The sequence below is a fragment of the Sceloporus occidentalis genome, unplaced genomic scaffold (assembly GCF_023333645.1).
Source record: "Sceloporus occidentalis isolate IW3139 unplaced genomic scaffold, rSceOcc1.0.p SCAF_1, whole genome shotgun sequence".
In the NCBI taxonomy this organism is placed as follows: Eukaryota; Metazoa; Chordata; class Lepidosauria; order Squamata; family Phrynosomatidae; genus Sceloporus; species Sceloporus occidentalis.
In genome coordinates this window covers 170,848,757-170,861,891 of record NW_028316981.1, presented here as the reverse complement: position 1 = coordinate 170,861,891, position 13,135 = coordinate 170,848,757, and the positions used below count along the sequence as shown (strand labels likewise).

At 45.9% G+C, this 13,135-nt stretch overlaps 1 protein-coding gene across 3 annotated transcripts in view; it reads left to right on the top strand.

Moving 5' to 3' along the window:
* Nucleotides 1–13,135, top strand: part of LOC149322727 (methyl-CpG-binding domain protein 6-like) — a 31,795-nt gene that overhangs the window by 5,912 nt on the left and 12,748 nt on the right. For all 3 annotated transcript variants that reach the window (XR_016272072.1, XM_089482220.1, XM_089482217.1), the window contains exons 5-8: nucleotides 2,105–2,270; nucleotides 4,592–5,833; nucleotides 9,550–10,094; nucleotides 12,231–12,372. Coding sequence is in view for 2 of the 3 variants with exons in the window: in XM_089482220.1 (XP_089338346.1) it covers nucleotides 2,105–2,270; nucleotides 4,592–5,833; nucleotides 9,550–10,094; nucleotides 12,231–12,372 (2,095 nt within the window). In the remaining variant the exon portion in view is untranslated. The remainder of the gene's footprint in view (nucleotides 1–2,104; nucleotides 2,271–4,591; nucleotides 5,834–9,549; nucleotides 10,095–12,230; nucleotides 12,373–13,135) is intronic.

Genomic DNA, 13,135 nt, shown 5'->3' with positions numbered 1-13,135 from the left:
TACAAAAAACCCTGGCTCTAAAGTTCTGCCAAAAGCTGCCCTTTAATTTGAAGAACAGCATGTTAGATCCATGAGCAAGGACTCATTCACTGCACCAGCCATTGGCAGCTATTTTGGAAAGGAACATGTTTGTGTGGCTTGGATGGGGTCAGTTCATCAGCACCATAAACTCTTTTCTGCCACCAACACATTTTTAGTTCTGCTCAAAGCAGTGGCTTCAATTTCTCCACCTTTAAGGAATCTTATATCTGCCTGCCAAGGACCCCCTCACCCAGCATGTTGCAAAGAATTCTGTGGGAAGAAGAGAGGTTTCTCAGTGCCACTCCCTTTCATGCACCCTTCCATGACTGGGATTGGCCCTCATTGTGTATGATTCAAAAATGCATCCGACAACAAGGTAGGAAGCCTTCATCCTTGTAGATGCACTTCAAATCTCTCATTCCTTTAGCATTAACCATGCTAGACAGGGCTTGTGGGAGCTGAAATTCACAGCACATGGAGGGACAAAGGCTTTTGTAGCGCCCAGTCATAGAACATACCCATAGTTTTAAATATGCATTGTGCATATACATACCTCCTTCTGTCTCTTGAATTCAGCGTCAATGGATGACCCTGTGTGTCTGTGTTTGTAGAATTATAAGGAGGGAAAAGCTTCTCCCAATTCACTTTCTCCACTGTGTATATAATTTTATATACACCTCTCATGTTTCCCCTTACCCACTTTTTCCTCTTAATTAAATAATATCAAACATGGTAGAAGAGAACTTGCTCTAAGCCTTTGGCCCTTTCACTTGTCAGTTTGTGCACCTGGACAGTGTTCTTTTTGACAATGTCTGGTGAAAGGAACCATACACAATATTCCAAGCTTGACTTGTATCATTGCACAACAATAACACATGGACAGTTTTCATTTTAATTCTTTTTCTAATTATTCCAAACGTGGCATTTTTGCCTTTCATGTACTAAATAGACATTCTCATTGTGAATGCGAAACACAGAATATTTGTTCTTGCTCACTCACTGCCACCTAAAATCCCATCAGTGCATATGTGAAATTAGGATTAGATTTTGGTTATGAATCTTGTGGAGTAGCCTTGGGTCAGTCACAATCTCAGCCTCTCCTCTCTCACTGGGTTTTTGTACAGATAACATGGGCAAGTTTCATGTGTGTTTACCTGTGAGCTCCTTGGAGGAAGAGTGGGATTAAAATATAATACATAAATAAACACACAGAAGCACCAATTTGCTTTGGCCCAACATACTTTAAGAGAAAATGCTTCTTCCCATTCCAGTCTCTCTCAGCTGAGTGCCCTCTGGGTGTATTGGAATATAGCTCCTATTGAATTCAGCTAGCATGCTAACTGTGGATGTTGGGATTTGTATTCCACCACACCTGGAGATTCTCCCTTGGGGGGATGCCAGCCCCTTGTGGCACCTGGAATCTGTTAAGGATACCATCTTTTATGAAACCATCTGTTTCATTATATTCAGCTGGCAGTTCTCAATGCGTGCCAGAACTTCCTCACACCAAAAATCTGAGTTCAGTGATTTTCAGAAATAAAGAAGAATGCTGAAAGAAAGCCCGACCTTTTGGGTTCAGAGTTTTGCAAAGGAAGTATGGGAAACAAAAATTATTTCTTGCTCTGATTCAACTTCAAAACATTAGTTTATGTATTATAGTTTATGTAACATAAACATTAGATTATGTATTATTTTTAGTACTGAGTGTCATTTGGACAGAACAGTATATAATCTAAAATGAATAAATAACAGCAGTAAGTAGTTCAGGAAGTCTTGAGGGGAGGTTCTGCTTTAGGATGATATAGTTTGTGTACACTTGGTGGAAGTGACTCCCATTGAAATCAGTGGAGCTTTCTCATGAAAACCAAGCATAGAATTGGTCTGCCTTTGCAGAAACTGCTTGTGTGACTAAGCAGGAAGGATGAGGAAATAGCTCTTCACCTCTGACATTCACCTGCAACCCTATTTTGAACTCAAGACTGAAAAATGGTTGACTTCCAAACCCATCTCTTTCATCACCCTTGTTCCCCAGGTCTGTGAAGGGCAAATGGTCAGTTTTTCCATCTTTCCTGATTACATTCAGGTTTTCAACTTCGACCCAGCTGCCATGGTGATGGGAAGCGAAGGCACCAAGGGGGATGAGGACATGACCAAGCTGTGCAACCACCGACGGAAAATTGTGGCAATGGCAACACTCTATCGTAGTATGGAGAGCCACGGACCGCTGAGCCTGCCCCATCTAGGTCCAGGTAACTATATTTTCCCATCATGCTCTTTAGTCCTTTTTCAGAGGCAATATAAAAAATGTCAAGAGGATAACACATAAATACATGACACCCAATTTGGAATTTGCCCAGGTTGCCAAATTGATGTGGATTTTATGATAAACCAATTGAAGACTTTATGAAAATTTCAAAATGGTTTGATTTTTTGTGCAATAAGAGTTCTAAAGTTGTAAACATTTATGGTTATGATTATTAGTAATTCTAGCAAGTAGAACTTAGTTAAATCTATAATGGTAGAATAGCAAGTTTTGTTTTATTAACTGGGTTTTTTTCATTGCAATTTAGGAAGCAGAATTCATTTGTGTTTCAGTCAGTGTTTAGTCAGATTGTACTAACTGTAATAATTTAATGTTTTAGAAATGTGCAGTATTGTTGTGTTAATTTAGTTTAGTGGAGAGTAGTTTTAGTATAGTTATTATGTGTGTGTGTGTGTGTATTCTATATATGTATAACTTTTTCTTTTATCTTATTTCTTTTGCTCTTTTCTGTTTTATTCTGCTTTTCCTGTATGTTAATAATAATAATAATTTGTTTTATTTATATACCGCTATTCCAAAGATCATAGCGGTGAACAGCAAGTAAGCTAATTAGCAAGTAAGCTAATTTCCCCCCAACAGTCTGGGTACTCATTTTAGCGACCTCGGAAGGATGCAAGCCCGAGTCGAGCTTGGGCCCTTTTGCTGGTCTTGAACTCGCAACCTTGTGGTTTTGAGTGAATGGCTGCAGTACAGGCATTTAACCACTGCGCCACCAGGGCTCCATGTTGTTTATATTGCTCAGAAATTGTTTGTTTGTGTTAAAGCCAATAAATATATATTTTTAAAAAATAGATGTTGATATATTTCTACATCACTTATAGCTTGTACGCACCAGTTTCAAATCAAAGCTACAGAAAATTCTGACCATATATTCTATGTTTATGTGATTAATGATTAAGGAAAGATGCTGGTGGCCCGACTCTGTCCTTTTGTTTGTTTGTTTGTTTTCCAGCTTTTCTTTATTTGTTGTCCTTTTTATGCTGATGTCTCAATATGTTACAGAGGGATCTGCGGGACCAATTTGGGAAAAAATGGAATTTGTATATGGTTAAGCGATATAAATAAATTTTAAAAATGTAAAAGAAAAAAAAGAAAGAAAATTCTGATCTGGGAACTCCAAAACTATTTACTAGCAAGATAAAAACTGTTTCATGATATTGAACTGTAATGCTTTTGGATTGTTTGAACTGTTCCATACTGTTTTAGATGGTTCTACACTGATTTTTGTGTGTACCAACCCTAAGATCATGGGCTACTGGGTTGCAGTATAAATATTTTAGTAAAATAATGAATAATAATTAAAATTGACTATAATGTTGTCAATGTGTCCCCTTAATTTTTGTGCATTTAGAAAATGGTCATTTTCCCACTGACCATTTGCTACCCAATTTTGGTGATGCCCTATAATGTCAGTTTTCAAAATATAAAAATGATGTTGACCACTAAGAATTTTACAAAAACTGGCTTTTAGACCACACTGTGCTGACCCCTTAGAGCCAGTGTGGTGTAGTGGGTTGAGTGTTAGACTACAGTTTTAGAGACCAGGGTTTGAATGAAACCTACTGGGTGCTCTTGGGTGAGTCTCAGAAAATCCCATCATAGTGTCGCCTTACGGTTGCCATAGTTTGGAAATGACTTGAAGACACACAGTAACAACAGATGTTCACTCTTAGTGTACAGCACTCAGAGGAGTGTTAGAAAGTTAGGCCCATTACAGACTGGCAAAATGTGGCGTCTCGGCGGTGGTACTAGGGTTAGGGAGCGCGCACCATGCAGACACTCCTTAACCCTAGTACTACTCCGTACGTCAAAATGGTGGTGCCCTGTACACATGGGCGCTGCCATTTTGATGCGACGGACGCTTAGCGTCCACACGTCGTGGCGCAGTTGTGATGTCACGAGTGCGCCATTTGCACACTCGGGCATCGCAAGCACAACGGAAAAAGAACCTGCTTTTTGCAGGTTCTTTTTCCGCTGTGGCTTCCCGCTGGCAGAAAAGGAGGTGGCAGCAGACTGCCCTTTTTGGGCGGTCTGTATCCCGCTTTAATTTTTTGAATGATAGTTCCCACAATGTTAGGAATATTGGGGGGTTCTAGGAGTTGTAATATGAAAAAAGTACCATTTCCAAATTCATTTCCAAGGCAATGCGGTTTATAAGGGAGCACTACAGATTCTCCACCATAACTTTAGAGCTGTGTCCTGTTGCTTTCCTCTTTGTGAGTTAACAAACTTCATGTGTCTTTAAAGGAACCGGGCTTAACCAGCCACCCCACGCAACGATGCCAGGACCTAGCGGTCGTCCTCAGCAAACTCTTCCCACCAAGGCTAAGGGCCCAGAACTCTACTCACAGTCTCCCTCTGATCGCTGTGGCAATGCATGGTCCAGCCAGAGCTCCTCCTTTCCACGCCATCACAATGCTCTCTTTGGGGATGTCTTCCCAGGCTGCCTACCTACTGCCAGTACCAACGGCAACTCCCGTCCGTCTTTCCCCGCTGAACTGAATGCTTCTGGGGGTTCCTTCCTGCACAACAAAGCCCTCCCAGATGCTCCATCCCGGCCGTACCTTTCAGGTGGTCTTCTCTTCCCTCCACCAGATGAGGTGGTGCCTAGTCAGGAGGGTGGAGGCCCCTGGAGCAGCCGCCTGGTTGTGCCCTTGGGTTCGCAGGCTTGCACTGTGGCCTCGCCCGCCCCCACCAGTCTCTCCGTGGTTTCTTCGCCAGCAGGCAGCGCTGACCCCTCCCCACAGCGCTCTCGGCACTCCTCAGCTTCCTCAGAGCAGGGCCTCTCTGGACACCGTCCGGCCCCTAAACCCTTGGATGCAACGCCCCTGGCCAATGCCTTAACCAACCAAAGCAGCAATAACCTGCCCTCAGTGCCCTTAGGAGTTGCCCCAGACGGCAAAGGACCGCCTGGCCTGCTGCTGCTTCACCCCCAGGGCCCAGGCTCTTTTCCAGCCAGCAGTTTGTTGAGCGCAGCTGCCAAGGCCCAGCTGGCCAGCAGGGGGCGTCCTGATGAGCTGGCTGCCAGCACTTTACCCAGCCGCCTGCTGCTCTCTGTTGTGGGTGGGCGGGCGCCTCGGCGACAGCGCCGCTCCCCCACTGTCTTGCGCCTGCTCAAGGAGTCCCATTCTGGGCAGGCCGGGGTCACCCATCTGGAAGAGACACTGACCCAACATCCTCGCCCTCGGGACCAACCACCAGTAGGAGAGGCCAAGAACGGACCCCCAAATTCCACAGCTCCAGCACAGCCACTGTCGTCCCTGTTCACTCTACTTGGACCTCCTGTGAGTTCCCCAACACCAGGCCTTCCCCCACTGGCTCAGGCCCCTGCTGGCGACAGCCCCAACTCTTTGCCCTCCTTCCAAGACTTCAACAGCCAGCTCCTCAGTCTCTTTGGGCAGCTGGCCTCAGCGTCTTCCGAACAGATCTCAGGGAGCCCCCCACAGCCAAAATCTCCTATCTCTCCTCTCGGATCCCACGGCCCCACAGGTATGTTCACTTGTGTGTGTATATGTGGCTGGAATTCACAATCACAGTTATGAATGTGTATCCTAGACTTCCTCATCCATAGCTGATGCATAGTCATGATTCTTACATATTCAGTAGTATAGGGAATATATAGGAAGAAACGTCCTGACTTACCAGGCAGCTGCTGCTGTGAGTAATGGGGGTCTGTTCTCCTATCAGGGCACAGTGAACTGATCTGCCCCCCACCCTCCGGACTCCTGTGAGTGATCTCCAGAGCAAGGAGGAATTATTTATTTGTTTGTTTAATTTATATTAAATTTATAATTTATATGTTGCCTTACTTCCCGGAGGGAAGCTAGCTTGCAGAAGGGGGTGGAAATTTCAGTTTGCTTCATCCTGATTAACAGAACAGATCAGTGGTTGCTGCCTGATAAGTCAGCATTGGAAGAAGGGAGGTTGCGCTAGGGCATACTATTTAGTTAAGTATACTTAACCTAGTAGGTGATCTGGAATCTTACTCATTTCTCTGGTAGAAGCAAGCTTCTCTTTGAAGGGCTAGAAACTGCAGTTGAAAGGCTGGAAACCACAATTGAAAGGCAACTCTCCAGCAGAAGCCAAGGATAGCAATTTTTTTCTTTTTCTTAAAAGAGCAGAATTTGTAAAAGCTGTTTTTTGTAAGTTAAAAAAAAACCTTACCTGGCCAATAGACATTATTCATGCCAACTGGAGGATTTCTAGGAGTTGGAATAAAAAAAAGGAACTTTTCCAAGTTCATACACTGTTTGATGGCAAGCTGCAACAGCAGAAATTCCCACTTCTACACAAATGTAGGAAGCTGCCTACCACTGAGCTTAATCACACTGTTCAATATTGTCTTCACCAATTGGGGGGGGGGGGGGGATGCCTGGTCTCCTATCCTTCCAGAACTACTGACTATGTTGGCTAGCGCTGATGGGAGTTACAGTTCAAGAATATTTAGAGGGCCACATTTACCAATTCTCGGTTTCTCATCACTTGCTGTGGCTTACCAGGGTTTCAGGCAGTTGGGTCTGTAGCTGTGGGTGACAACACTGGAACCTTAGTCTTCCCAAGCATGCCCCATCCCTGTATTTAATATTGTCTGGACTCCTTGTTATTTAGTTCTTTGGTAACCATGAACAAAACTTTGGACTGGTGAACCATGATGGATGCTGACAAGTTCTTGGAATTATGTGAAGTCACAGGCTTTTATGGGCAGCATCTTGGCCTTTTGTGTGTGTGTGTGTGTGTGTGTGTGTGTTTTGGGGGGGGGGGGCTATGAGGCCATATTCTAGAAGAGTTTATTCCTGACATTTCACCAGCAACTGTGGCTGGCATCTTCAGAGAATGCTGGCATGGAAGAGAGTGGGGTATATATACTGTTGTTTGAGAGGAAGTGATTTATATGTTAATCTGTGTATTGTTCTGTTGTTGAATGGCAAGGTCTCAGGGGGTCTATTTAATGATCCATTGTCTGCTGGGGAACCCCTTCATCCCGGGTGGTTTTCATTACATTTGCTGGGTCTTGATTTTGGTGTTTTTCAGAACTGGTAGCCAAAGTTTGTTTACTTTAAAAGTTTCTTCTTTCCTGTTGAAGTTGTTCAGGTGTTTATGGATTTGGTGGCTTCCCTGTTCATTCTGACCTGATAGTTGTTGACATGATCCAGAATTTCAGTGTTTTCAAACAGCATTTTATGCCCAAGATGGTTTACTGTATAATGTGTTCTGCCAATGCTGTTTTTTCTGGCTGACCCAGTCTGCAATGTCTCTCATGTACCTTGCTGGCAAAATGTCAGGAATAAACACTTCTACAACACGGTCTCATAGCCCGAAAAACCCACAAAAATCTTGGGATTCTTCTCTTTAAAAGAGAAGAAAGACAGGGTTAGTATTAGCAAGCACATAGAGAAGTGCTAGAGGTTGCCAGCTAACAAGTAGTGGTGATAGGGAGTGGACCTTCCCTGCTCCTTTAAACACAATTAGAGGTGCATACATTATTTTTATCCCACCCCTTCTTCTGAAGCAGAAGTGGGCCAACTCCATATGCAGTTGGACTCTTATCACCACCATCCCTAGCCAACATAGGCAAGGGATGTTGGGAGTGGGAATCCCACCATACCTCAAGGACTACAGGTTCCACAACTTTGCCCTTATCCTCACAATAACCTTATAGGGTTGGGCTGACAGAAAGTGGCTAGCCCAAGACAACCCACAGCTTATTCTTTGAACAGAATGAGTCCCTGCCCAAAGTCCAGCATGTGTGTCCATTACATCAAGGCTTACAAGAAAGTAGACAGTGAGGATCTATGGGTTGGCAAAGGCTTTTGAGTACCCATGGTCTTAACAACTAAAGTACTTTCCCTTACCAATCATGTTATAGAAAAACAGTGTTGGAGGGAGGGGATGAGGAGTAGATTTGTATATGGGAGCACTTGGGAGCTTGGTTCTCATCCTAGCTACAAATTCCTAGGCAGAGCATGTGTTTAAGAGCACTCTGTTGATCCATTCTTAGCATCCTCTTTGCTTAAGTCACTGTTACACCCTTGGCTCTGGTTAATGGGCCTCAAGATTTTAGGAGGAAAAATGTCCAAATCAGAACTTGGAGAATTTTCTTTTTTGGATGCACTCCCAAAATCTTGTAGCCAGCATGGTGAGTGCCTATGTGAACTGGGGAGGGGATTCTGGGGGTTGTAGTCCAAAAAAGGACTTTCCTCAAGATCTGAAAAGAACAAATTAGAATTCATGGAAATCTGAAATCTATAAGTCTGGAGTGCCTTCTAATTAATGCCTCTAAAGGAATCAGATGGAGCTTTTCTGGGCCTGGAAAGAAAAAAGTGGTCATTGGCTAATGTCTGTAGTGGGGGGATGCAGGGTGTGCAGCCTGCACTGGGTAGCACCCAGAAAAAGGGTGACACCCAATTGGCCTCCTCCTCCTCCTTTGGGGCAGAAGGGGCAAACAAACTCACACCCTTGCCAACTGCTCTGACCCCATGCTTCTTCCCAGGGAGAAGGCCTGGGGCCAGAGGAGCAGGAGGGGCAAATGTTCCCCCTTGCTGGCTACTCCCCTAGGGAGAAAACCCAAGGCCAGAGTATTGTGCCCTTTTCGCCACTGCCGCCCCTCCCCTGCACCGGGTGACACTCAGCACGGGCACACAACTGGGTTAAGTTGTTGTTCAAAGCACAGTTACAGGGACTGGTTTAAATGACTGGACTCTCTCTTAAGGAAGAGTCAGGGGGGAAACTAAAGAGCTGGATGATCATGTCAGAACAAGAGCTGTTCTAAAGGGGCTCAAAAACTGCCACTGGGAACTGGATTCAAGTGATAGTCCTGAAACTTCACAAATAGGATTTCTGGGACATTGTGTCTGTGTCCCAAGCTCCTCATAGCTTCAGAAACTGTAAGGATGGAGGAATTTTGCTTGCTGCAGACCCCCTAAACAGTTACAGGAGTCCTGTGACAAACAAAGTGGTGATGTAAGGAGAAAAGGAGAGGTGATGTAAGGAGAAAAGTCCCTTTGAAAGGAGTTAGACCCACTCCTGGGTAAAGATGGATGTGGCTGCAGGTGGCAGAAGCAGAGCCATTCTAGCATACAGGATCTGTCCAGGTCCTCCTGGGGAAGGGGCAAGCATGGAGTGACGCATTCTGTGGAAAGCTACCTTGAGGCCAGTGTGTTGTTACTCATTCTCAGCCTCTTCTCTCTGCATTTGTTCTCTTCCAGGTGCTGCTTCTGCTTCACCCATGACCCCCAAAGCCCCTCCAGCACCCAGCCCTGTTGCTGTTGCCACCAGCACGATGGAGGGTGGGGGCCTGGGCTGCCCACTGCCCTCAGGCACCGATCCTTTCCCCTTCTTGGCACAGGAACAGACGCTGCCCTTTGGGAACGCTCTACCTCCTGGACTTCTCCCGCTGGGCTCCTTCCCTTTCTCGCTGACTTTGGGCCCAGAGACTCCACTTCCCCAGCTCAATCTTCAAGGGGAGCCAGAGGGACAGCCCTTGTTGCCTCTGGTGCTGCCCAGTCTGGATTTGCTACAACAACCCAGTGGACTGCTGGCATCACTGCTGGCCCTGCCAGAGGCAACATGTGAGGGTGAAAGGGAAGTGGCGACGACAGAGCCCTTGCTGGAGCCCTTTGCCGGCCTCCCTGAAACTCTGCAGCCCCTGCTCTTCCCAGCACTTTCCACCTCTCCGGCTGTCCTAGCTTTAAACTCGGCACTGTTGGCAACTAGCCTGGTCCCTTCCGACACTGGGCCAGGCCCCACGCCGGTAAGAACATAGATTGAGCCCAGGATTTTGCTCCTTTTAAAAAAGCTGTGAGGAAGGTAGAAGTTGCACAAGTGCAGTTTTTCCTTTCATTGGTTCACTGCAGGTTAGAAGGGGGAGGAGGGAGAGCTGCCCCTGGAGAATTCCAGTCAATATTAGAAGTTGAGTCATTGCATTTCTCCCTGCCTTTCCTCCAAGGAGCTCAGTGTGGTCTACATGGTCCTCCCCATTTTTATCTTTACAATAATCCTGTGGGTAGATTCATGGTGACTAGATGCCCTAACCACAAAGGAGGACAAGACAATGCAAAATGTATGCCACACCAAGGAATTGTAGGACATTACCAAATAAAAGCTAAAAACACTAATGTAAATATAAATTCATGCTTCCTCGTGATGTGCAATATAGAAGACATTTTAAAATCCTCCTGGACAGAAGGGGGAAATGTAGGGCATGTCCTAGAAAAGGCGGATGTCTGGTCACTCTGGGTAGGTTAGATTGTGTGTGTTGGAAGGAGAGGGACTGAGGAAGCAGGAGTCTGTCCCAAGGCTAACCAGGGACCTTCATGACCAAGTGCAAATTTGAACCCAGGTCTCCATAGTTCTCATCTAGCACTCTTGACTGTTACACCTTGTGTAATCTGTTGCTCTCTCTCTCACATGCATACTCTGGCTCATTCTCTCACTCACAAAGCACTAACTTTGTATAATTTGGTAATAGAATAGAGGCAATTTTACCAAATTATGTAGACTAGGGAGATTACACTTGCAAACAGCAGAGTGTTGGCAAAATGTCTGAAATTATTGGGAAAGTGGTGTGTTATTTGTTTAATATTGTTGATGTTATTTAGATGAAGATAGAGGATGTATAACCTATCCAATATTGTTGAATTGCTACTCCCATCAGCCTGACACGGCATAGCCATTGGTGAGCAATCATTAGAGTTGTAATCCAACATCTAGAGGGTCTACACCCTTAGTTTAGTTCCACTTTCCAAGCTTTCCTTTAAAAACTCACCTCAAACATAGAAGCCAAGATGAACAGTTCAGTCCTAAATACTGTTCTCACTTATTTATATAGCCATCATACATAGCTGCAATGAATGATTAGAGGCATAATGGGAACCCATGAATGGAGGCCCTCATCATGACAGCCTGCAAAGCCACATGCCCAAGAAGAGTCCAAAAATTAACAAAGCCACCTGTGTTAATTAATATCTAGTAGTTTTAATCTTTACCAGGAGCACATTTTGTGTAAAGCACATGGCTCTTAATTACTAGTTCAAAGCTGAGGGTGCATCTACACTATAATAATGTAGTTTGACACCATTTTAACTGCCACGGCTCCATCCTACAGAATCCTGGGATTTGTAGTTTTGTGAGAAGCACCAGCACACTTTGGCAGGGAGGCTAAAGACCTTAGAATCATAGAGTTGGAAGAGACCTTGTTAAACTATAAATCCTAGGATTCTACAGGATGCACCTACAGCCCTTAAAGTGGTGTCAAATTGCATTATTTCTACAGTGTAGATGCGCCCCAAAATACTTAGTATTATATATAGGGTAGTTCTGAGTATATGGGAAAATTGTTAGGAAAATCTATTTTCCATAACCAGCTATGGCAAGGTTGGCAGCTAATCTGGGAGGATGGCAGTGGTGATGGTAGGAAATGTTTCATGTCCCAAAGTTTGATGGGCTCAAACTGGCAGTGAAGAAATGATGGGTATCTGGAGGTAAAATTCATGTGTCAGCTCTGTAGCTGATACTCAGATATACTGTTCCTCAGTTCCAAAGGTGGAATGGGGAAGAGATGGGCTTTGGAGTTGGTAGATTCAGTATCTCCATGAATCTACTCTTGCCACGTACTCTTTTTGCTGTTACTGGTGGTAGAACAGTGTGGGCATCTGAAGTTTCCACACTTGCAACCAGAGCAGATTCCTCCCTTCAGATATCCCTCAAGGGGTCCTCAGTGACTTAACATTTACTAACTAGCAATATGCCTGTCCTTAGGGGAGTTTATTTGAGGACAAAACCCTTTGAGCCGCAGTGACAGATGTTAGTTTCTCTCCTAAGAGCACCCACTGGCCTTGTCTTGGTGTCTTGGCTCCTCCTTCACCCTTCTTCTCTCCTCCTCCTTCAGACTGGCCTGGTTAGCACTCCTGTGGCACCTACCTCCACTAGCATGACATCCACAACTACTGAGGGCACCCCCAGTGTTTCTGGGCGGCTGAATCCCCTGATGCCCCAGCTTGTCAACCCACTGCTGAGTACCACGCTTCTGGGTGAGTTGAACTCCTTATACTCTGTTACAAGATTCTGGGAAGGTGAAGACATCAGCCTGAATCTCATGGTGACATGCACAGTTATGTTGTGGAAGGAGGTATCCTGTACCTTAGTGCTTCCCAAACGTTTGTCTTCCAGATATTTTAGACTTGAGCTCCCAGAATTCCTGACTGTTGGCCAGGTTAGCTGTGGCTTCTGGGAGTCGAAATTCAGTACACCTGTAGGACCAAAATTTGGAAATCACTGATGTACCTTTTTGTTCAATAACGATGTGCAGAACAGCTACAGCAGGGTTAGGCAACCTTTTTGAGCCGGGGGCCGGGTTGCTGTCTCTCAGACAACTGGGGGGCCGAAGCCGGGGGGGGTGGAGCCGCATGCTGGGGGATGGAGCCTCCACCCTCTGGGGGTGGAGCTTCCACCCGGGGGCGGAGTTCCCACCCCTGGGGCAGAGCTTCCACCCCTGGGGGCGGAGCTTCCACCCCCAGGGGCCAGGCCACCTCCTCTTTGCCGGCCCCTGACAGGGCCCCAGGCCCTGTCAGAGGCCGGGAAAGAGCCAGCGGGGACCGCCAGCACTGGAGGCCTCCCCGTCTTTGCCGGCCCCTGACGCCAGAGGCCCGCTGCCGCCGCAGAAACCCTCCAGGAGGGCCCCAGCGACGGCAACTGGCCTCCCAGGGGCCCGCTGCTGCTGTCGGAGCCCTCCTGGAAGGCCCCAGCGACGGCAACTGGCCTCCCAGGGGCCCGCTGCCGCTGTTGGAGCCATCC